Raw genomic sequence first — 26,020 nt, forward strand, 5'->3', positions numbered from 1 at the left:
TTTTTGATTTGCATTACCCAGTATTACAGCCAAATATTAATTTTTCGTTTCTAGAAGCATCGCTTTGGATTAGCGCAGTCCCAGTGTGTGCATTGTTCTGTTGCTGGAAGTCAAGTCATTATTTCGTCAGCTATTCTCCATGCCAAACTTTTAAAGCTCTGGTCTGCAACTGAAACAGGTTAGTGTTCTAGTTGTATATAGTTGTTGTAATATTATAGCTTCCTTATTAAACAGTTTTGTGATATCTGTATAGAAGTTTAGACCCAGTGAATTTTAAGAGATTGTGGCTTGATTTTTTTCCCTTCACTATTGTAATGTCTATTGGTGTGTATTATATCCACACACTTACAATCTTGCTCTGATGGTTTGCGATGATAGTATAACTTAATTGCAATGTCACATGTGCTGGAGCAAGGAGGTCTAGCATTTGGTAACGTGCAATGTAGTGTCCATGTCAGATGTTAACTTTTAAATATTTGGGAATGTTAATACTTGTTAATCGGTAGAGTGCTTAGTTGGAAAATATCTTAATGTCAAATATGCTACTGTATTGTGGATTTACTTCTAAAAGCACCTTGAGCCATTTCAGTCCAAGAAGTGTTTTTATGGGTGAACTTTCACTTCATAAATGCTTTTTTAATTCAGTGGAAACAAGCTCAAAGATTAAAACAGTAGGTGTAATGGAATTTATGTCCTTAAATAGATTGGAAAATATGGCCCTGCGATTGAGATGGCGACTTGTCCTTGGTGTACCCCGCTTTCCGCCCGAATGCAGCTAAGAAAGGCTCCAGCACCCCCCGCGACCAAAAAGGGACAAGTGGTAAAAAATGGATGGATGGGACTTCAGATGTCTTATAATGCAAGCTCTTTAGTCAGTAGCATATTGTATCAAAGCAGAGTTGTTGTATTGGACCGGTATGACCGTTTTGTTCAACTTTGTCAGCCAACACATAATCTAGCTGGCCCAGTGGCATGTCTTTGATATATAGAAAACTTTAACCTTTTCAAGAAATTTAGATTTTTCTATATTCTTTTATTAAAGTATAGAGAAATAAAAATATGTTTTACGGTTTATAGCACTAATAAAGACTAATAAGTGATGCTGAACTTTATGATTTTGAGAGGTATTGACATTAGACTGTACAACTCCTCTCTGGGACGGGGGACGGGGGGTATTAGGATGACAGGGGATGCAAAACATTAACAGTGCAATATGTTTTCATAGCATGGTCACTACTGCCTACTTTGTCTTGTTATATTCTTATTTTACTGTTATATTGTTATTCCCATTGTTTTTATTTTTGTAATATTTCTCTATTTTGTTTCCTTTTAAACCCCCAGTATTTACTTTTTACTTTTTTTTCTTTAAATTGATCTCAACTCTGTACACTCTGCTGGAATTTTAATTTTCCTGAAGGAACTCTCCTGAAGGAATCAATAAAGTACTATCTATCTATCTATCTATCTAGTTCTGGATGTGTTTGATATGTCAGGTGGATATGTATTATCTTCAATAGTCATACTTCAATTTATTCTATAGAAGACATCTATGTTTTAGACTCAACTTATGGTATCACCTGCTTTAATCATAAAGCCCAGGGATTTACCTAGGTTGTGCTTGAACCCAAACAGGATGTACTCTGTTTTACCCAGGTGTAGTGACAGTTTATCGGAAAGCCAGAGACAGATTACTTAGTTCAGTGCTGAGTCCACTTTCAACCTTCAATTTATCCCTGTCCAAGACCAGAATCGTCCGCGAACAGGAACAAATTGCTGTTACATGCTGATGTCATGTCGTTAATGTAAGTCAAGAATAACAATGGTCCTAGAATGCTCCCCTGTGGGACCACCAGTTTTCTATCCTCACGGTAAGATTTCATCCAGTTTGAGGGAGGGTTTGTTCAACCATCCATCCATTTTCTACCACTTATCCCTTTTAACCATGTTTTAATTATAAACTGCAATGTTTCCTATATAACTATCTGTAGGCACGGTTGTAAGACCTCATCATTTGATTTGCATAATTAAACATGACTAATGAAGGCTGTGGAAGGCTGCTTATTTTGCTTATGACCACTGAACCCAAATAGATGACAATATAGTACATAGTAATAACACTCCCAGTTTGAGTGGCCGTTCTGGGTTTGCTAGTGTAATATTATATTTTAAGGCAGTGAAGTTTGTGCTTTAAAGTGTGCTGCGATCTGTACTGTTATACTTGTGACATTGTCGTACACCAAAAACAAGTTAACCGAAAACTGCTTTGAGGCAGAAGTATCCAAAATGGGAGTGGCCCTTTCATGGCGTAGTATATATTTTTTTTAGCAGCTGGCTCTTGGCTGCTTTTATCCCCCTCTGTTTATCCACACTGATGATAAACTACTGCATACATCCGCTGTTCTGATCCCTGCTATACGTGCAGGGCTACTTTGTGCTTGTTGCCTATAAGTGATGTGGCTGAATGAGTCATTGGACTGAGAAAATGGTTTGTTGTCACTCACCAAAGAGTGGTCATTTGCTGGTAACACCCTCGAATGGAGTCATCATCTTTGTTAGTACTCCGCAAGTTTAAGACCTGGCACTAAAGGAGAGCCACATGGCAGTTTTCACACATAAAATTAAAATTGAAAACTACAGCGCAAAATTGCTTTTTTGTGCCATAAAATTCCAGCAAGCAACACATTTTATAAATTCCTTTTTGGTAATGTTTTTTTTAAATGTGTTTTGTAAGTCATATTGTAGTAATGTAATGTAAACCTAAAAACACACAATCTAATATCACTCTCCTTGCCTGTCACGTGATCACATGCTCAGGTTGCCTCAATATAGGGCAGGGTTTTGCATTGTCAGACAATAATGGAGAGAATCACTGTAGTTTCTTTTTGTATTGTTGTTATCAACAATAGTGTAATACTTTCTTGCACTTTCTACAACAATCTCTACAGTTTCCCTGAGCTCTAAAAAAGATGTCCACCATGGTGTATCCACGGCAAGAAAAGCTCGAGAAGCTCTCCCAAGAAGAGATAATTTCCAACACCAAATTGGTAATCCAGGGTCTAGAGGCTCTAAAGAATGAGCACAACTCCATCCTCCACAGTCTCCTGGAGACAATCAAGTGCCTGAAAAAGGACGAAGAAGCCAACCTGGTGCATGAGAAGTCCAACCTCCTGCGCAAGTCAGTGGAGATGATTGAGCTTGGACTTGGTGAAGCACAGGTAATATCGGGCGAATAATTTATAATTTAGTGTTGTGTGTTTTAACCTTCCAATCTCTTGCGACTGTCCTTGTAGTTTGGCTTCCTCTGCATTCTTACATTTATTCACAATCTTCTCTTACCAGTGTACTGTTGTTTTTTTCAATGCCATCTCCGTTTCAGGTAATGATGGCCCTCTCCAATCATTTGAATGCAGTGGAGTCCGAGAAACAGAAGCTGCGTGCACAGGTGAGAAGGCTCTGCCAGGAAAACCAGTGGCTGCGGGACGAGTTGGCTAACACCCAACAGAAGCTGCAAAAGAGCGAGCAGAACGTCGCCCAGCTTGAGGAAGAGAAGAAACATCTGGAGTTCATGAACCAGCTAAAGAAATACGATGAGGAAGCCTCTCCTACTGTAAGTACCAAATAATTTTAAACTGATGTTAACATGTTGAAAAGTATACTTCAAAATTCACAAATTTTGAAAGAGCTTTTCTATCCAAGGGAGAATGTAGACAGTTTTTTTTTTTAAATCATACCATTTGTTGCCATTTTGTTTATCCCAAATAAAGCCCTCAGTTTTTTTTATTTTTGACAAATAGTCCATGCTCATAGTAAATATGGTTTAAATGATCTGTGCCATGATAAAATTAATATTAAAATGAATGTATCATTGTTAATATGAATGGAAAAATACATTTAAGGTGTTTTTTGATAAAAGCTATCCCTCAGCTGATTGTTATGCTTTGGAGGAGACCGATCATGAAACAACAACTTATCTTAGCTATTGGTACTTTTTGTGTATTTGGGATCTGCATAAGTCCCAAAAATTTGAAATCAAACCATGAAAGCATGGCGGAGATATTTATATAACAATCTTGCCTTCCTTCATACTTCCTCCAAATGTGCAGTTTAGTATTTGCCCGATTTTTAAAAATGTTTTTCCTATTCTTGAAGTCAGCGAATATCTACATATATGGTAAATTTTTACCCAAACAGCTTTGCACGAGTCCGCCTTTATAGTCTGACTCTGTAGTCCATAAGCGGCTTCTTTTTCTCGATCCTCATGTTGTAGGATAGACTAGCGCATACATGTACATGCATTCCCCGCTGTTGCCATTTCTAGTATAAAGTAGAGTATAGTTCAAACTCACAGTATATCTGTCATTAGACGATATAAACACAGTAAAAACTATAACATAGCTGATGGAGTGAAGATGCAATCGAAGTGGAGGCATGTAATAAGACACCCCACAAAATGGCGCATTCTGAAGAAACGGTTAGGAGTGGATTGAAGATGGTCTGTAAAACCTATGTACAAAATTTTGACATTATGCTACACTGTGAGAAAGGTGGGTTAAGTGTCCTGCCTAAGGACACAATGGCAGTGACTATGATGGTAACAGCTGAATTCAAACATAGAACCCTCAAGTTGTGGTCGGCCGCTCTATCATCTGAGCTGCGCTGCCCCACACTGTAGCGTAAAATACTAAATCATTGTGCTTGGCTGTCATTAAGTTCGCTATTGTTGTTTTGTAGCTTGTTTTTTAAATTGCTGGAATTTTCCTTTCTCAAAATGTTTTTAAAGAAAAGGTGTTTTTCTTTTCTTTTCAAAGCAGGATGAAAAAGATAAAGAAACACCAAAGGACTCTCTTGACGATCTCTTCCCTAATGACGAGGAGGAGCATGGCCAAGGAAGTAAGGCACTTATCTATGTTGTTAAGCAGATAAACCCATTTTACCATTACACAAACCAAATTAAAATTGGTTTGTTTCACTAGTTGACCGCTCCCTCATGCCTATGTTGCATTCATACCCAATAGTGCAGCATCAACACAACAGCGCAGCTGTGGCTGCAGCCCAGCAGGGAGGCTACGAGATCCCGGCTCGCCTGAGAACACTGCACAACCTGGTAATCCAGTATGCTTCTCAGGGCAGGTATGAGGTAGCTGTGCCTCTCTGCAAGCAAGCTTTGGAGGACCTGGAGAAAACCTCTGGACATGACCACCCTGATGTGGCTACCATGCTCAACATCTTGGCCTTAGTTTACAGGTCAGAATTGAGTACATACTCACGATCAAAAGTTGACATACACTTGTAAAGAACATTATGTCATGGCTGTCTTGAGTTTCCAATACTTTCTCCAACTCTTATTTTTTAGTGATAGAGTGATTAGAGCACATACTTGGTCACAAAAAAACATTAATGAAGTTTGGTTCTTTTATAAATTTATTTTGGGTCTTCTGAAAATGTGACAAAATAGTCTAGGTGTAAAGTATACATGCAGCAATGTTATTTGGTTACATGTCCCTTGGCAAGTTTCACTGCTAAAAGGCGCTTTTGGTAGCCATCCACAAGCTTCTGGCAAGCTTTTGCCTGAATTTTTGACCACTCTTCATGACAATTTTGGTGCAGTTCAGCTAAATTTGTTGGTTTTCTGACATGGACTTGTTTTTTCAGCATTGTCCACACGTTTAAGTCAGGACTTTGGTAGGCCAATTGTAAAACCTTAATTGTAGCCTGATTTAGCCATTCCTCTACCACTCTTGACCTCTGTTTGAGGTCATTGTCCTGTTGGAACACCCGACTATGCCCAAGACCCAACCTCTGGGCTGATGATTTCAGGTTGTCCTGAAGAATTTGGAGGTAATCCTCCTTTTTCTTTGTCCCATTTACTCTCTGTAAAGCACCAGTTCCAATGGCAGCAAAACAGGCCCAGAGCATAATACTACTACCACCATGCTTGACGCATGGTGTTCCTGGAATTAAAGGCTTTACCTTTTCTCCTCTGAACATATTGCTGGGTATTGTGGCCAAACAGCTAAATTTTTTGTTTCATCTGACAACAGGACAACAGAAGGTTTTATATTTGTCAGTGTAATGTCAGATGAAACAAAAATTGAGCTGTTTGGCCACAATACCCAGCAATATGTTTGGAAGAGAAAAGGTAAGGTCGAGCATGGTGGTCGTAGTATTATGCTCTGGGCCTGATTTGCTGCCAATGGAACTGGTGTTTCAAATGGGACAATGAAAAAGGAGGATTACCTCCAAATTCTTCAGGACAACCTAAAATCATCAGCCCAGAGGTTGGGTGTTGGGCGCAGTTAGGTGTTCCAACAGGACAATGACCCCACCAAACAAACACACATCAAAAGTGGTAAAGGAATGGCTAAATCAGGCTAGAATGTAGGTTTTAGAATGGCCTTCCCAAAGTTCTAACTTAATAAACATGTGGACAATACTGAGGAAAACCAACAAATTTAACTGAACTGCACCAATTTTGTCAACAGAAGTGGTCAAAAATTCAACCAGAACCTACCAAAACTTTAGTGCAGTGAAACTTGCCAAGGGACATGTAACCAAGTATTAACATTGCTGTATGTATACTTTTGACCCAGCAGATTTGGTCACATTTTCAGTCAACCCATAATAAATTCATAAAAGAACCAAACTTCATGAATGTTTTTTGTGACCAACAAGTAAGTATGTGCTCCAATCACTCCCCCTCAAAAAAATAAGAGTTGTAGAAATTATTGGTAACTCAAGACAGCCATGACATTATGTTCTTTACATGTGTATGTAAACTTTTCATTGTGACTGTATATACTGCAGTCCTTTTACAATAACTTGTTTTAATGTTAGCCTTTGTTTTAAGGAACTTCCTATTGTCAACACATTTTTTTATATACAGGGATCAGAACAAATACAAAGAAGCAGCCCACCTTCTCAACGATGCTCTGTCCATCCGGGAGAAAACGCTGGGGAAAGACCACCCTGCTGTAGGAATCCTATTGTCATTGCAACCATACCTTCTAATATGTTATCTGTAAAGCAGATTAGTCTTTTGGTATAGTTTCATGTTTGATTGTAGCTATAGATTATGCAAGACCTTGCAACGCTAGTTCATTCACTACTAACCAGTAAAAAAATATTTAGAGTTGTAATTACTTATTTTATGAACACATTTATACCACTCTCATCCCCCATTGTTATTCTTGTTTCCCCATCTCCATGATAAATTTGAAACAGTATTGTTTTTACTACAGATCCAAAATGGCTTTAAAAGTTTGCTGCATCTCAGTAGCCCGATTTTTTTTTAAGTCAAATTCCATAATTCCATCTGTTTTTCTATATGTATGTGTTGTGCAGGTTGCAGCAACTTTGAACAACCTGGCTGTCTTGTATGGAAAGAGAGGGAAGTACAAGGAGGCCGAGCCCCTGTGCAAGAGGGCTCTGGAGATCCGAGAGAAGGTAGGCCACATGCCAGGCTTGCACCACAGTAGTACCGTCAAGGCCTGACCTTTAGACAACACTTTTTCTAATAAAATAAGCTGGTTATGATTTAAAATTTCAGTAGTAGATATGGAAACCTGTGAATTTCCACAATTTGTGATACTTATTGACACAAAGAGTTTAAAAAAAAAAAAATGTATCCATGTACTTTTAATGCACTATTTTATGCAAAACTGTTTCCAAGTGTACTTTATACATTACTGCTTCAACAGATTTTTGCACAGAATATAAAGGCCTACTGAAACCCACTACTACCGACCACGCAGTCTGATAGTTTATACATCAATGATGAAATCTTAACATTGCGACACATGCCAATACGGCCGGTTTAGTTTACTAAATTGCAGTTTTAAATTTCACGCGGAAGTATCATGCTAAAACGTCGCGGTATGATGACGCGTGCGCGTGACGTCACGCATTGTAGAGGACATTTTGATTCAGCACCGTTCACAGCTATAAGTCGTCTCTTTTCATCGCATAATTCCACAGTATTATGGACTCTGTCTTGCTGAATCTTTTGCAATTTGTTCAATTAATAATGGAGACGTCAAAGAAGAAAGATGTAGGTGGGAAGCGGTGTATTGCAGCCGCCTTTAGCAACACAAACACAACCGGTATTTCCTTGTTTACATTCCCGAAAGATGACGGTGAGGCTTTACTATGGAACAGAGCGGTCAAGCGGACATGGTTCCCTACCAAATATCAACCAGCAGGTTTCGGTGAGAAAATGGTCGTAATAAGTCGGCTCTTACCGTAGACATGAGCGGAGAGCTTGCGTCGTTCCTCCTGCACCTGTCAAAGAGGCAGTTGCGGACTCTCTTGCCTCCTCCCACCAGCCGCCCTTGACCGTCAAATGCTTCCACCGTGGAGGAGGGGAAAAAAATAAAAAATCTCAGCCTGGCCCCATTGGCTGCCTTCGCCTCGTCGAGAAACGTGGCTTCTCTCGGAGACACTGGAGGTCACCACGCCCCTCCGACTTTTAGGTTGTACAGGTACGACAATATGATCTCACTAAAACACTAGTAACACAATAAGCAGATAAGGGATTTTCCAGAATTATCCTAGTAAATTTGCCTAATAACATTTGAATCGCTCTGTCGTCTAGTTTTTTTTTTTTTCCCTAGTCCTTAACTCTCACTTTCCTCATCCACGAATCTATCATCCTCGCTCAAATTAATGGGGAAATTGTCGCTTTCTCGGTCCGAATCGCTCTCGATGCTGGTGGCCATGATTGTAAAAAATGTGCGAATGTGAGGAGCTGCACAACCCGTGACGTCACGCGCACATCGCCTGCTATTTCCGGTAAAGGCAAAGCTTTTTTATTAGTGACCAAAAGTTGCGAAATTTATCGTCGATGTTCTCTACTAAAGCCTTTCAGCAAAAATATGGCAATATCACGAAATGATCAAGTATGACACATAGAATGGACCTGCTATCCCCATTTAAATAAGAAAATCTCATTTCAGTAGGCCTTTAAATTGCATTAGCGGCTACCAAGAGGTAACTATACATTTAAAACAGTGGTTCTTAACCTTGTTGGAGGTACCGAACCCCATTAGTTTCATATGCGCATTTACCGAACCCTTCTTAGTGAAAAATAAAATGTTTTCTTTTTCTAATTCAAGACAAAGTTATATGTTTTTGGTAACACTTTAGTATGGAGAACATATTCTAAGTAACAAAGACTTAATTTAGAGGTTTTTGGACACTAGGGGAACATATTTTAAGTAACAAAGACTTAATTTAGAGTTATTTGGTTAGGGTAATAATGAGGCCATGCCGAATAAGGCATTAATAAGCACTTAATAATGACTAGTTAACAGCCAATATGTTAGTAATTTGCATGTTAATGAGCAACTAATTAATAGTGAATATGTTCCCCATACTAAAGTGTTACCATGTTTTTTTACTGGTGCACAAATTGAACCGTGCATGAACGTCACCTAGTTCAAAGAACAAAACCAACACAGTGCATACTCACAACAAATTACACACCTGCAAATCAGTGTTACTTCTGGTGTTGCCGTATCCGTAATACGCCGATAGGGAGAAGTTTTTATTTACACGATGAGTCGAGTGTGTTTTGACATCCGCCGAACCCCTGAGGCCGAATCACCGAACCCCTAGGGTTCGATCAAACCCAGGTTAAGGACCACTGATTTAAAATGAACAACAATGGACTATATCCTCCTTGTATACAGTGTCCGGAAAGTATTTACAGCGCTTCACTCTTTCCCCCAAATGTTTTATGTTACAGCCCTATTCCAGAATGGAATAAATAATTTTTTGGCCTCAAAATTCTTCAATATTACCCCATAATGACAATGTGAAAATGTTTTTTTTTTTTTTTAATAATTTAGCAAATTTATTGAAAACAACAAAACAGGAATCACATGTACACTTGTATTCACGGCCTCTGGTCAATACATTTTTTACGCACCTTTATCAGCAATTAAAGCCTCACGTCTTTTTGAATACGATGCCACGAGCTCGTCACACCCGTCTTTGGGCAGTTATGGCCATTTCTGTTTGGATTGCTCTTTACAGCACTACTCAAATCAGGTTGGATAAGAAGCGTTGATTTTCATCAAGAAGATCTCTGTAAATGTATCTTTCCCTTTTATCCTAACAAGTCTCCCAGTTCCTGCCTTTGAAAAACATCCGCACAACATGATGCTGCCACCACCATGCTTCACTGTAGGAATGGTGATCAGCGGTGCCTAGTTCCCTCCAAGCATGACACTGGGCATTCACACCCAAAGAGTTTAATCTTTGTCTCATCAAAAGAGAGAATTTTGTTTCCCATTATCTGAGAGTCTTTCAGGTGCATTTTGGTGAACTTTTCACAAAGAAATGGCTTCCGTCTAGCCGTTCTACCATACAGCCCTGATTGGTGGGTTGCTGCAAAGGTGGTTGACCTTCTGGAAGGTTCTCCTCTCCATACAAAAATGCTGTATCTGTGACGGAGTGACCTTCGGGATCTTGGTCACCTCCCTGACTAGACTTAAGATGAATGCAGCAAAGTACAGAGACATTCTGGATGAAAATCATTGCTGCCCATTCAACCGGATGGCGCTTCAGAGCTGCTGCAAAGAGGAATGGGCGAAACTGCCCAAAGATAGGTGTGCCAAGCTTTTGGCAGCATTTAAACACACTTGAAGTATTGAGCAAAGGCTGTGAATACTTTTATGTACACACACACACACACACACACACACACACACACGTATACAGTGGAGCAAAGGCTGTGAATACTTTTATGTACACACACACACACACACACACACACACAGTGGGGCAAAAAAGTATTTAGTCAGCCACCGATTGTGCAAGTTCTCCCACTTAAAATGATGACGGATGTCTGTAATTTTCATCAGAGGTACACTTTAACTGTTAGAGACAGAAAGTGAAAAAAAAATCCAGGAATTTCACATTGTAGGAATTTTAAAGAATTTATTCGTAAATTATGGTGGAAAATAAGTATTTGGTCAATAACAAAAATTCAACTCAGTACTTTGTAATATAACCTTTGTTGGCAATAACAGAGGTCAAGCGATTACTATAGGTCTTTACCAGGTTTGCACACACAGTAGCTGGTATTTTGGCCCATTCCTCCATGCAAATCTTCTCGAGAGCATTGATGTTTTGAGGCTGTCGCCGAGCAACACAGACTTTTAACTCCCTCCTCAGATTTTATATGGGTTTGAGGTCTGGAGACTGGCTAGGCCACTCCAGGACTTTCAAATGCTTCTTACGGAGCCACTCCTTTGTTGCCCGGGCGGAATGTTTGGGATCATTGTCATGCTGGAAGACCCAGCCACGTTTCATCTTCAAAGCTCTCACCGATGGAAGGAGGTTTTGGCTCAAAATCTTACGATACATGGCCCCATTCATTCTTTCCTTAACACGGATCAATGGTCCTTTCCCCTTGGCAGAAAAACAGCCCCAAAGCATGATGTTTCCACCCCTATGCTTCAAAGTTGGTATGGTGTTCTTGGGATGCAACTAAGTATTCTTCTTCCAAATACGACGAGTTGAGTTTATACCAAAAAGTTCTATTTTGGTTTCATCTGACCACATGGCATTCTCCCAATCCTCTGCTGTATCATCTATGTGCTCTCTGGCAAACTTCAGACGGGCCTGGACATGCACTGGCTTAAGCAGGGGGACACGTCTGGAACTGCGGGATTTGATTCCCTGTCGGCGTAGTGTGTTACTGATGGTAACCTTTGTTACTTTGGACCCAGCTCTTTGCAGGTCATTCACCAGGTCCCCCTGTGTGGTTCTGGGATTTTAGCTCACCGTTTTCATGATCATTTTGACCCCACGGGATGAGATCTTGCGTGGAGCCCCAGATCGAGGGAGATTATCAGTGGTCTTGTATGCCTTCCATTTCCTGATAATTGCTCCCACAGTTGATTTTTCACAGCAAGCTGCTTGCCACTTTTCCCAGTTTGGTGCAGGTCTACAATTCTTTTCCTGATGTCCTTCAACAGCTCTTTGGTCTTGGCCATAGTGGAGTTTGGAGTCTGACTGTTTGAGGCTGTGGACAGGTGTCTTTTATACAGATAACGAGTTCAAACAAGTGCCATTATTACAGGTAACGAGTGGAGGACAGAAGAGCTTCTTAAAGAAGAAGTTACAGGTCTGTGAGAGCAAGAGATCTTCCTTGTTTGAAGTGACCAAATACTTATTTTCCACCATAATTTACAAATGAATTATTTAAATTTCCTACAATGTGAATTCCTGGATTTGTTTTCACATTCTGTCTCTCACAGTTGAAGTGTACCTAAAATTAAAATTGCAGACCTCTGTCACCATTTTAAGTGGAAGATCTTGCAATAATAATGATAATCGGTGGCTGACTAAATACTTTTTTGCCCCACTGTAGCTCGCTGAGGGAAATGTGTTGTACAGTCTGTGGTACTAATGATACTGAAAAAAGTTGGTATCGATGACATTTTTACATGTTGCAATGGAATCGAAGTATTGATACTATTTACAACCCTATAATAAAGTCATTACAATCACTCGGAAGCACTGTAACAAAGTATTTAAAATCAACAAATATTTCTCTAAATGGTTTGTTCTCCCCACTGGAGGCCCCCTGTATATTGGGAGGAATAAGTGTTTAACTGAGCAGAGCTTGAAAATGTATGTTAAGTTTGAGGCATGGCAGCAGGAATTGTATAAGAGATGGGACAACGTTGAAGCACTTGGTACAATAAGTATGTCTGCATAAAACTTTGTTTCAGGGTCTTTATTGATCATCATAGCAATTAGATCAGCTGACTACCTGCCGATGGCACCAACTGCCTGATGAAAACATATATCATAAGGAAGCAAAATGTAAAAAAGGATATGCATTTATAGTATATTTATACGATAAAAACATGTATATAACCTCCATTAGGTCCTGGGGAAAGACCATCCAGATGTGGCCAAACAGCTGAACAACTTGGCCCTGCTGTGTCAGAACCAGGGCAAGTATGAGGAGGTGGAATACTACTACTGCCGGGCACTGGAAATCTACGAATGTAGGCTGGGCCCAGATGATCCTAATGTGGCCAAAACCAAGAACAACCTGGTGAGAGTTCTCCTCTTCAATTTAATGCGTGTCGCGTAGGCAGTGAACAACAGCAGCAAGAGTGTAAGGCTGTTATATTCCAGGTTTTAAAAAGTAGTTAATTAGTGTAGTCTGCTTCTTGAGATTTATGTGATGCTCTCAGCTGATTCAGTCAAATTCTGAGGCAATTACTTCCAGATTATATTTATTGGACTCATGAATCTCACATCCTAAGAAGTGTCTGTAATTACTGCCAGTTGCAAACAAGTCAGCAGTTGTCTTGTCAGATGACTTGTGTCACATTGCTCTATAGCAGGGATCTCGAACAAGCGGCCCGCTGGCCAATTGCGGCCCGCCAGACGTAATTTTGCAGCAAGCATCTTAATTTGAAAATTTAATGTTGGTGCGGACCGCAAGTTTTTTATGAGTGGCGCTTTACAGTGTCATACTTGTATACCCTCGATTTTTCTGGGAGACTCCCAATTTTCAGTGCCCCTCCAGGGGTAAATCATTCTCCCAAATTTCACCCTAACAACAATATTAAGGGGGCACCGTGGAGGCACTGCCTTTAGCGTCCTCTAAAACCTGTACAAACAGCGTGCCAGCCCAGCCACATTGTGTTTGGCTTCTGTAGATCCAGTAAGCGACTGCAAGACATATTTGATCAACAGCCACACAGGTCACACTGAAGGTGGCCGTATAAACAACTTTAACACTGTTACAAATATGTGCCACGCTGTGAAGCCACACCAAACAAGAATGACAAACACATTTTGGGAGAACATCCGCACCGTAAGACAACATAAACACAACAGAACAAATACCCAGAATCCCATGCAGCTGTAACTCTTCCGGGCTACAATATACCCCCACCAACCCCACCCCCTATTGTAGCCCGGAAAAGTTGGGCTGCATTGGATTCTTGGTATTTGTTCTGTTGTGTTTATGTTGTGTTACGGCGCAGATGTTCTCCCAAAATGTGTTTGTCAATCTTGTTTGGTGTGGGTTCACAGTGTGGCGCATATTAGTAACAGTGATAAAGTTGTTTATACGGCCACCCTCAGTGTGACCTGTATGACTGTTGATCAAGTTTGTCTTGCAGTCGCTTCCGTCGGTCTGCAGAAGCCTCATACAATATGTGACTGGGCCGGCACACTGTATGGTGGAAAAGCGGACGAGACGACAGGTTTTAGATGACGCTAAAGGCATTGCCATCACGGCACGCCCTTAATATTGTTGTCTGGGTGAAAACTGGGAGAATGATTGCCCCAGGAGATTGTCGAGAGGGGCACTGAAATTCGGGTGTTTCCCGGAAAGATCGCGAGAGTTTGCAAGTCTGTTACTAGGGCGGGAAAGCTATCCAAAAAAGGTGAATTCATTAAAAAGTGCATGTCAGATTTTTTTACGAAATCTTTTCTTGCGGCCCAGCCTCACCCATTTTCTGCATCCAGTGGCCCCCAGGTAAAATGAGTTTGAGACCCCTGCTCTAAAGCCTCTTGTATCTATAAAATCAAGTGCCACAATGTAATTTGCGCAGGTTATTGTGTACATGGCGTGAAGACTATTTCTGCTCTTAAGGAATGCCAGAGTGAGTCAGTGATCTCATTTGATTCAAACTCTAAACTGTATTTATGTCCTCTCTTTTCTGAAGGCGTCCTGCTTTCTTAAACAGGGAAAATACAAGGAGGCTGAGATTCTGTATAAAGAGATTCTGACTCGTGCTCATGAGAAAGAGTTTGGATCTGTTGATGGTAAGGTCTCATTGATGCGGTGAAGATTTTCACAACAAACATAATTAATACTAACTCAACATGAGGAAAATGTAGGAAAACTTTGATTAAACTAAGACCTGTTCCTTTTTTAACACTCATCCACTATTGTTTCATATTCCACCTACTGTTTATGTCACACCAGCCAGCAGTGATGGACAGATGGTTAAAAAGTGGACGGTGTTCTAAGACAGCTGCTCACCATCTCCATTCAAAGGACTGAAAGACTCTTTCCAAAAAGCTTTTGGGGAAATAAAGAGTTTTATTGTCTGGACTCTATATCATACCATACCAACTTTAGCAAGTGTATTGTCCTTTAGTTGAAACTGAACTATTTGGTTGCATTTCTCCAGAGATGAAATGTATCTATTATCAGCATTTGTCAGCTTTTCTTGGCAAAAATCTGACAGATTTATCCCCCCCAGAGTCCAATTTACAACATTTTTCAGATTGTATCAGATGAAACTGGCATCAAAGGCGAAGAGACAACCAGAACATCAGCATTACTCAGCTGCAGTTTGTCTAAATTATAACGTATAAGAAAAATGTATGAATCCTTTTATTTGTCAGGGTTTTAGTTTGTTATGGTCATACATTTGTCATTAAAACATTTTTCAACTACCATTTAATGTAATGAGACATTTCTGCATCTTTTGCAAAGGATCCATATTTCACTACACCAAATGTACTAACGCAATTGACAGTGAAAAATTCTGGAAAGGCATGTGCCGTGCTCAGCGAGTTCCATGCATCGTGAATAATTCGACTTAGACTCAAGAGATCAAGTGTGGGGTTTTCCAGTTGTCTTGTGCAGTTTGTCGAACCTCGTGTGTGTGTGTGTGTCTGCAGCTGAAAACAAGCCCATCTGGATGCACGCTGAGGAACGAGAGGAGATGAGCAAGGTGAGGGCCTTTATTTAATCCCCTGTGACATTTACAACCAAAGTACATAAAAAAAGAAAATTTTCCAAAAGGTGTCATTTGAGAGGAGAAACATGTCAGTTACATCATGGAAAGTGAAACACAATCTTTTTTTTTTCATGCTGCTAAAGCTTAGACAGCATTAAATACCCATGGGCAAATACTGTAATTGTTATATGTACACAAAAGAGATGCTGCCCCCCCCCCTTTCGCTGCCCTCCATGTTTTCATTTTACTTCCAGGGCAAACAGAGAGACAACACGCCGTATGGAGAGTATGGAGGTTGGTATAAAGCCTGCAAAGTCAACAGGTGAGGCATATTTTGATGTTTAAACCCTCATTCATAAAGACATTTAAAATACACACTCTTATTTTGGTTTCATAAATGCCAGAAAGTGTCAGCCTTAATACATCACGTACAGTACCAGTCAAAAGTTTGGAGACATTTTTGTAAAGCTATTCATCCAGTCATTAAGTGCCTTGTTCAAAGGCACCTAAGCCTTGAATGCCTATTCCGGCCTTGATCATGTGCTGCTTTCTAACCAATCACAATAGGGTCTACAGTAGAACTAGATGTAGTCAGATCACAGTTTCCTTATGTCAATGTGTGTTTATTGTGCATGCAGCCCCACAGTAAACACCACACTGAGGAACTTGGGGGCTCTGTACCGCCGCCAGGGCAAGCTGGAAGCTGCAGAGACCCTGGAGGAGTGTGCTGTTAGATCCCGCAAACAGGTCAGCTGCAGTTCTGCAAATAGACAGTTTGTGTCATTTCTGGAATGTGTCAGGAGAGTCAATCTCATGATATTTTTTCCCTCTCTCTACACTGCTTTGGATCCAGAGCAACGCAGTAAGTGATAGCCGCCAGAGAACCTCCACCTTCCTTCCTAATCATCACTTCCACTTCACAGCCATACAAAAAATATGATCTCTTCACTGCTTTAAAAGTCACACAAATCACTTTAAAACTCATGCATCTGCACACTTTTGGCCACCGTTATACTGTGCTCGCTGTGATTATGGCATGTTTCTCTGTCTATTCCTGCCATTAGGGCATTGACCCCATCCACCAGACACGTGTGGTTGAGATTCTGAAGGATGCAGATGGCGACCGGCGAAGGAGCAGGGAGAGCCTTACCAGCGTTAAGTATGAGAGCGGCTCTGAAACTGGCGAGGAAGTGAGTATGGGCGTGGAGTGGAACGGGGTGAGTACACATCCACTTTGAAGCATAGAAGACAGTGAATCTTATTGGAAGAACAAAACAATCTTGAAAATATAACAGGGAGTCTCAGCTAAACACTTTTTTATTGCCTTTTGGACTGGAATTACGTTAGAGACCATCATCTGCCAGTTCGTTAGCTCCCTGTTTGTTGCTTTGTTCTTTTGATGAGGGTTTTTTAACTCCACACACTTTGTTGAAAGATAAAGCTGATTGAGTGTCTTGGCATGGCGACAACATATAGTATTTGTACGCATCTCGGTTTGCTTCAGGCTATGTGTTGTCGCTTGTTTTACGCTGTTATTGTCATTTTAATTAGCAAACTGTTTTTGCTGGCATTGATAGCTTCTGCGCAGCTTCATGGTGGAAGAGGGGTTAGTGCGTCTGCCTCACAATACAAAGGTCCTGAGTAGTCCTGGGTTCCATCCCAGGCTCAGGATCTTTGTGTGGAGTTTGCATGTTCTCCCTGTGACTGCGTGGGTTCCTTCCGGGTACTCCGTCTTCCTCCCACCTCCAAAGACATGCACCTGGGGATAGGTTGATTGGCAACACTAAATTGGCCTTAGTGTGTAAATGTGAGTGTGAATGTTGTCTGCCTATCTGTGTTGGTCCTGCGATGAGATGGCGACTTGTCCAGGGTGTAACCCGCCTTCCGTCCGATTGTAACTGAGATAGGCACCAGCGCCCCCCCGCGATCCCAAAGGGAATGAGCGGCAGAAGATGGATGGATGGATGGATGGATGGATGCTTCTGCAAAAAAGGAGTTGGCACATGCTCACATTTGGCATTTTGGAAACATTTAATTCATTCTTCTCTTTGGATGATAGAAACAAATTGATTATAGATTATATTACTGTCTTGTCAGTCAGACTTTCATTATAATTTTTTCAATGAGAGAAACATCGTTAGAAACTCTGTGGTGAATTTTATATGAGTCAGTTGATGTGCCTTCACTAAGCATGTTTCAAAGCATTTAATTGGTCGGATTTCTCAAAATATTTCATCAGCCTGTCAACTGATGAAAGTTAATTCTAAACTTTAAATCATGCCTCTCACCTGGATTATATAAGAACGTGGCCATAAATCCAGAAGTTGGTAATCTTTGACATCCAACTGAGACCTGGAGTTGGCAAAGACATACAAAAACATTTTTTAGCCCTTCACTAAGAGTCTGATTAATTTTTCATCTTAACGGAATCGTATTCAAAAAAGACCTTAGGCTGTAATTGCTGCCGAAGGTGCATATAAAAAGTATTGAGCAAAGACTGTGAATACTTATGTAAATGTGAATTTTATATTTTTTTTAATAAATGAGAAAAAAATTGTAAAGAAAACTCTTCACTCTGACATTGTCTGTAGAATTTTGAGAACAAAAATTATTATTTTTTTGTATTTTGGAATAAGGCTGCAACTTAACAAACTGTGGAAAAAGTGATGCGCTGTGATTACTTTTTGGATGCATTACACATCAATTTAGACGACTTCATTGACTTGTAAACCAGCAATTAAAATGTGTTAATATTAGTTAGTATTAAAATGTATTAGTCAAACAGTTCACCTAAAATAGCAATCTTTTGTTATGTCTCATATAATCACTTAAACACATTGAAACATTACCAACAACACTAGAAGGCAGTGGAAAATTGTAGTTATCCGGTACAGACGGAGCTTGAAAGATCCAGGTGCTGGCTTGTTAGCATTTAGTTTCTTTTTAGTACTCTTTTTACATCACCATATCCCTAAACAAGCTGAAAGGACCACAATTCCCCCTGGTGCACTAGAGGCACACTACATGTGGCTAAAAGTCACATTAGAGAGAGAGCATGGAAACTGGGACTTTACATGTATGTGTGAAAATAAAAAGAAAGTGAATTGTTTGAGAATTCAGACTAATTTAGTGCATAGAAACCTACGGACTGTCCCTCCATACCTCACTGCTCCAGCCAGTTTAAACATGCATGCAGACATGTCGACCTACTGTACCCAAGCCTCAAAACATGCAATAATGGTGTTTGTGCTTTTACATGGTGCCATATTAACCTGATGTCTGCTGCTCTTAGTCTCTTTACATAAAGGGAGGGTGTGAGCACTTGTGTGAATGTGCTTCTCCACACACACATTTAAATGTGAATACTACAGAACACTGCTTTGAAAAACATGTGGTGGCATGCAGAGGACTGCTGTGTGTGTGATATGTCATGACCACAGCCATACAAACATGCCACCATTTTTTGGGGTTGTTTTAATGCTAATTTGTTACATTTAGCTTTGGACCAAAAATGTTTTCCGGCCATCTTTTAATTGACAAAACTACAGGCATACAGTATGTAACCTTATCATCCAGTATGTCTAGTCACTGACATACTCTGTAATATGTAGATTTTCTTATACAAACACAAACATGGAGCTCATTATTTAATCTGTTAAACTCGGTTCTCACAATAGAAGAGAGGATAGATACCAACAACATTACAGATGTATTATTTGTGTGTGACTGTGTGTCTATATTCACAATATGCATGATTTGACTTGATTGATTGCTTCCTGTTTGTCTGCCTGCATGTATTGTTTCCTACTTGGACTTTTCTTTGCATCACTAACCTTGTTGATTACGTTTGCCATGACAACCAATCAGGCTTTAAAAAAAGCAAAATGCTTATTTTTATACTCAGTGGATTGTACTCTTTCCCTTGATTTTCTTTCTGTTCATTAAGCTTAGGTGGGTTCACATGTACTGCAGTTATTTTACAGTGCGCTGCGTTAACGCTTTCGCTCACAGGGAAAGTTGAGGATAATAAGTTCTCAAAGAGTGGATAGATTGAACTAAACCCTGCATAAGCTTTTGCACTGTTTATTTTGAGTGTGTCCATTTCCTTGCTTGATGCTTCATCCCTGCAGTACATACTCACTTGATAGCTGAACTGTCAAGTTCCCTCTTGGGAGATGAAAAACAGCTGAGTCACAGTGACCGCAAACACCCACTTGCTGTATCATTCTCATTGTTAAAGCGCAGCAAAGAACAGGGTAACTGCAGACTTACACTGTAATGATATTAGAATAAAATGCTACTAAGCATCAGTGCTAAGCTTCATTGAGCATCAAGGATAACAATCCAACACAATACTTAGTTTGTCATAAATACAGTGGAACCTCGAAAGACAAAAACAATGTGTCACAGACGGTGATTCATGTTTAACTTGTATTTCACCACCATTTTTACAATTGTATGTCCTGTGAATTTAACTAATCAGTTTAATTTTCAGTAACATAAGGAGTCACTCTTTTACAACCTTTATTCACTCTACATTAAGGTTGTAACAGGACATCTATTTGTATCGGAATTTTACAGTACGGAACTTTAGGTGTGTGACATGTTCATTTAAGTCTTGTTTTTCAACCCTTTACCTTTAGTTGAAATACAAAACACATTTTGTTTTGATATTAGTTTATAAATCCAATTGATAATAATTGTGCCACCGTTGTGAAGGCTATAATGGTAACAGCGTTACAAAGTAAAACTATTAATCGTGCTCTTATAGCTGCTGTATGTAAATAAGTAAGGACATTTTAATGATATAGCACTTTTCACAGAGAGTGCTCACAAAGTGCTTCACATGGTTAAAATACAACCATGTAATCAAAATAAGCATGTAGCATGATGCAAAAACGAAGACAGTAAAAAAGAAATAATACATATGATAGAAATAATTAATATATAAATAGTAAAAAATGACAATGGTTACATACCAGTTCGGGAGACGCTTAGAGGCCGCTCATATTCCAAAGAGACATGATCTTTGTGAATTGCCCTCTTCTTAACTTAAACCATCCAAGATACACACCCCACCTATGCAAACACTCGGAGAAAGGGGACAACTGCATGACATAAGGACAGTGTGATTGACAGCCATCAAAGCCAAAATTAAATTCAGTCCGTGCGAAGTGTTACTTGCCATTGGGACAAATATATGCATCCATCCATCCATTTTCTTCCGCTTGTCCCTTTTTGGGGTCGCGGGGGGTGCTTGAGCCTATATCAGCTTTATTCGCTAATCAGTTTTGTGTTTTTGCATTTTGTATTCTTACTGTACAAAAAATGAACTGAACTGTGACATTTTGTACCAAAATACAAAATCGTGAGGATGCTGTACCGTTACAACCCGACTGTACATGATCATTTTCAAATCATTTTAATTGAACTCCAAATTCTATGACTTTAACACAGTAGACTTTGGAGTTTCCCTCTCATTAAACCACGAACACAGTTGGATCATCTAAGAGAAACGAGGCCTAGTTGTTGATGCTGAAGGCAATAGGAAGTAGTTTATGTAAATGATGGATCACATGTAGGCATGATGACAGGAAGTCCAACCCAGAGCTGGTAATTTTACAACCTGTTTCCTTTTTTGTCTTTCTCTCTTTCTGTTTCATCAGGCCTAAGCCATCAAGATTATTCCTCCATCCCTCTCTCCTTCCCCCCAACCAATAGCTAAAGGATGTGTGTTGTCACTCCCAAGCTCTTCTCCAGCGCCCCCCTCCCCAGCAGAGAAATCCTCTCTCCCCTCCCTGGGCTGTCACATCAGTCCACTGTCCAACTGAGAGCTGCCGGGACGTTTGGTCTTCTCATCTCCGCTTCTCCTGGTTTCCTGTCTTCCTCTGGCGTTTTCTCTAGCTTTTCCTGTAACTAATCCCGCGTGGGGAAATTTTCACCTGATTCGTTCACTGAGCATTTACGTACGTGTGTATGTTTGTATTTGTGTGTTTGTGTGATCTTCCCTCCTTGCCCTTAGTTTCCTCTTCCCATCAACTTGCTTTGTCATATCACACTTCTGCACAATTTATTTTGTGGGAAATAAATGTAGAAACATCTGTTCAGAGACAAAAATAGAAATGGGGGCATAGCAGAAAGCATCATGTCTCCATCACGTGTCGCCCACTTTTATTTAAGTGGATGAATCTTATATTTAGCAACATAACTTTTTTTATACAGCTATTTTTGTGTTTAATGTGAACTAATCTCAAGAGATCAAATGCCTAAACGGTTATGGTACTGTATAATTTCACATGCTCATATGAAAATATATCATGTTGATAGCTAAGTTGGCCACAACAAAAAGGGACTCTTTGTTTTTTTAAATAAAAAAAGAGCTTATATAATTTTATATATGTTTACATTTTTTTTTTTACATTCTTCTTGGCTTAATATTAAGGCAGTAGAATTTAAATATGCACACTGATGCGAATATCCCACTCTGACATAAAACAGATAACAAACCTGTTGTTGCCATGGTAATTCATTCTGTGGAATCTATTCTTGTCTTCAGTGTCCTTGCGCTTTCTTGCACTGTTCTTTGTTTGACACATGAACATACAAGGTTGCACTTGCAAAGCGGTTTGAAAAACAAAAGCTGCATGATGTTGTAAATTGTGGCAGCAGAGACCAACATGAGCATTTGACACAGATAAGAAATATTAACTATGATCATAAATCTGTGTTTTTACACTTTGCCTTTATTATTATTATTGTTGTTTTTGAAGCGAAGGCCGTAACTCACCCACAGTAGTGTTCCAGTATTGTGATGATGGTACAGCATATACATCGTTAGTGAAACGTGGTTTTTGCTCCACCTAAAGTAAAAGTATTTTTTCATCCACTACCGTAACTTTACACGTTCTACTAACTGAATGTACAATTTGAACACCTTTTAGAAGTGTCATCGTTGGCTGTACTTGTAGTGCATTCACTCTGCAGCTTTTCACTGATCTACTTGCCTTGATTCTTCATTCCTTTCATTAAGTGTGTCTATACCTCTGCTTTACCTTTTAGCTATAGAACTGACCATGTGCATCACGTCATAATAACAATAATGTGTTAGTGGAATGCGTATTTATTGAACTCTCAACTCTTTAAATATATATATATATATATATATATATATATATATATATATATATATATATATATATATATATATATATATTTGTGTGTGTGTGTGACTTTATTTCCCAATGTGGAGGAGCATACATGCTTAGGTCTAGTAGCACTATCTTAGGAATTAAAACTGCTTCATATTTACCAGTCTACATTGTGAAGATGATTGCATCAACACTTGTTGGTATCTCAAATAAAGTTTTTTTTCATTTGTGAAATTTGTCTTTTTCAGTCACATTTTTATATTGAAAAATAACAATAGTTAGGTAGGCCGCACACCTAGAAAAACTGTATTTTGCTCTAAAAAATGGCATTGGCAATATTAAAATAGAGTCAAATATTGAAATTCAGGAAAAAATATCTGCAAAAAAGCTAATTTAAGATCATCTACATCTGTTTTAAAGAGGACTATGATGATTGTAACCTTAATGGTCTATATTAGTAATTTTCAAACTGGGGTACACGTACCACTCATTTTATGTCAAAGAATTATTTGGTCAAAGTTCAGTGTTTTATTTCCTACATTCAAACACAGTGTTACTGTTTGAAAAATATTAAATATACTTTTTAAAAAAAACTTCTGCCTTGTTTTTAATGAATATTTAGGCCTATTACGTTACTCTATTTTAATGCTGATCATTATGGTGGACCTTGGAGAGCCAAGTATTTTCTGAGGTGTTAAAAAAATTTAAGAACCACGGTTCGAGATACACTATATTGCCAAAAGTATTTTGCCAACCATCCAAATGATCAGAATCAGGTGCCCTAATCACTTGGTCCGGCCACAGGTGTATGAATGCTCAAAGATACAAAAACATTTTGGACATATCCAAGCCCCCAATTTTGTGGGAACAGTTTGGAGCGGGCCAGAGCAAGGTCCATAAAGACATGGATGACAGAGTCTGGTGTGGATAAACTTGACTGGCCTCCACAGTCCTGACCTAAACCCGACAGAACAACTTTGGGATGAATTAGAACGGAGACTGAGAACCAGGTCTTCTTGACCAACATCAGTGTGTGACCTCACCAATGCGCTTTTGGAAGAATGGTCGAAAATTCTTATAAACACACCTTGTGGACAGCCTTCCCAGAGGATTTGAAGCTGCAAAAAGTGGACAGACATCATATTAAACCCTATGGGTTGGGAATGGGATGGCACTTCAAGTTTATATGTGAGTCAAGGCAGGTGGCCAAATACATTTGGCAATATAGTGTATGCTTTTTTTTTTCAAACACATTTTGAGTCTGTCTGCATGATGGATTTTTGAAGGGTTTCCCAGATTGCAAATACAACCACGCCCAGTTTCTCCAAAGTTAAAGATCCTCACCGCTATTTTTCAGACGCGGTCGAAAATAAATTTAATAAATATTCACCCGGTCACAATATTAGGTAGACCTATACCTCACAGATTAATTCATCCGTCCATCCATTTTCAAACGCTTGTCCCTTTCGGGTTCACGGGGGATGCTGGAGCCTATCTCATCTGCATTCATGCGGAAGGTGGTGTACACGCTGAACAAGTCGCCACCTCATCACAGGGCCAACACAGATAGACGGACAACATTCACACTCACATTCACACACTCGGGCCAATTTAGTGTTGCCAATCAACCTATCCCCAGGTGCATGTCTTCGGAGGCGGGAGGAAGCCAGAATACCTGGAGGGAACCCACACAGTCACGGGGAGAACATGCAAACTCCACACAGAAAGATCCTGAGCCCACTATTGAACTCAGGATCTTCGTATTATGAGGAACATGCACTAACCCCTGTTTCAACATGTTGCCCAGATTGATTCATCCATCCATCCATCTTCTTCCGCTTATCCGAGGTCGGGTTCTGGGGGCAGCAGCCTAAGCAGGGAAGCCCAGACTTCCCTCTCCCCAGCCACTTCGTCTAGCTCTTTCCGGGGGATCTCGAGGCGTTCCCAGGCCAGCCGGGAGACATAGTCTTCCCAACGTGTCCTGGGTTTTCCCCGTGGCCTCCTACCGGTTGGACGTGCCCTAAACACCTCCCTAGGGACGTTCGGGTGGCATCCTGACCAGATGCCCGAACCACCTCATCTGGCTCCTCTCGATGTGGAGGAGCAGCGGCTTTACTTTCAGTTCCTCTCGGATGGCAGAGCTTTTCACCCTATCTCTAAGGGAGAGCCACGCCACACGGCGGAGGAAACTCCTTTCGGACGCTTGTACCCGTGATCTTATCCTTTCGGTCATGACCTACAGCTCATGACCATAGGTGAGGATGGGAACGTAGATCGACCGGTAAATTGAGAGCTTTGCCTTCCGCCTCAGCTCCTTCTTCACCACAACGGATCGGTACAATGTCCGCATTACTGAACACACCGCACCGATCCGCCTGTCGATCTCATGATCCACTCTTCCCTCACTCGTGAACAAGACTCCTAGGTACTCGAACTCCTCCGCTTGGGCCAGGGTCTCCTCCCCAACCCAGAGATGGCATTCCACCCTTTTAAGTTATGAACAGAATCGGTGATAAAGGACAGCCTTGGTGGAGTCCAACCCTCACTGGAAATGTGTTCGACTTACTGCCGGCAATGCGGACCAAGCTCTGACACTGATCGTACAGGGAGCGGACCACCACAATAAGATACCCCATACTCTCTGAGCACTCCCATCAGGAATTCCCGAGGGACACGGTCGAATGCCTTCTCCAAGTCCACAAAGCACATGTACACTGGTTGGCAAACTCCCATGCACCCTCAAGAACCCTGCTGAGAGTATACAGCTGGTCCACAGTTCCACGACCAGGACGAAAACCACACTGTTCCTCCTGAAACCGAGGTTCGACTATCCGGCATAGCCTCCTCTCCAGTACACCTGAATAAACCTTACCGGGAAGGCTGAGGAGTGTGATCCCACGATAGTTGGAACACACCCTACGGTCCCCCTTCTTAAAGAGAGGAACCACCACCCCGGTCTGCCAATCCAGATATAACGCCCCCGATGTCCACGCGATGCTGCAGAATCTTGTCAACCAAGACAGCCCCACAGCATCCAGAGCCTTAAGGAACTTCAGGCGGATCTCCTCCACCCCTGGGGCCTTTCCACCGAGGAGCTTTTTTAATACCTCAGCAACGTCAGCCCCAGATATAGGAGAGCCCACC

The 26,020-nt window shown here is 40.5% G+C and overlaps 1 protein-coding gene across 9 annotated transcripts in view; it reads left to right on the top strand.

Moving 5' to 3' along the window:
* klc1b (kinesin light chain 1b) overlaps positions 1-26,020 on the top strand; it is a 49,205-nt gene that overhangs the window by 11,044 nt on the left and 12,141 nt on the right. Inside the window, exons 1-15 of one of the 9 annotated variants that reach the window (XM_061910689.1) lie at positions 49-178; positions 2,946-3,215; positions 3,377-3,607; positions 4,809-4,890; positions 5,016-5,244; positions 6,884-6,971; positions 7,342-7,443; positions 12,899-13,072; positions 14,703-14,802; positions 15,670-15,722; positions 15,983-16,050; positions 16,367-16,475; positions 16,582-16,590; positions 16,793-16,945; positions 21,395-23,110. In XM_061910689.1, the coding sequence (XP_061766673.1) occupies positions 2,967-3,215; positions 3,377-3,607; positions 4,809-4,890; positions 5,016-5,244; positions 6,884-6,971; positions 7,342-7,443; positions 12,899-13,072; positions 14,703-14,802; positions 15,670-15,722; positions 15,983-16,050; positions 16,367-16,475; positions 16,582-16,590; positions 16,793-16,945; positions 21,395-21,400 (1,653 nt within the window). In that variant the 5' untranslated portion in view covers positions 49-178; positions 2,946-2,966 and the 3' untranslated portion in view covers positions 21,401-23,110. Of the gene's footprint in view, positions 1-48; positions 179-2,945; positions 3,216-3,376; positions 3,608-4,808; positions 4,891-5,015; positions 5,245-6,883; positions 6,972-7,341; positions 7,444-12,898; positions 13,073-14,702; positions 14,803-15,669; positions 15,723-15,982; positions 16,051-16,366; positions 16,476-16,581; positions 16,591-16,792; positions 16,946-21,394; positions 23,111-26,020 lie in introns of those variants that run through there. The other 8 variants (XM_061910690.1, XM_061910681.1, XM_061910687.1 and 5 more) reach the window with 8 other exon arrangements.

This window comes from Nerophis ophidion, linkage group LG09 (genome assembly GCF_033978795.1).
Source record: "Nerophis ophidion isolate RoL-2023_Sa linkage group LG09, RoL_Noph_v1.0, whole genome shotgun sequence".
Taxonomy (NCBI): Eukaryota; Metazoa; Chordata; class Actinopteri; order Syngnathiformes; family Syngnathidae; genus Nerophis; species Nerophis ophidion.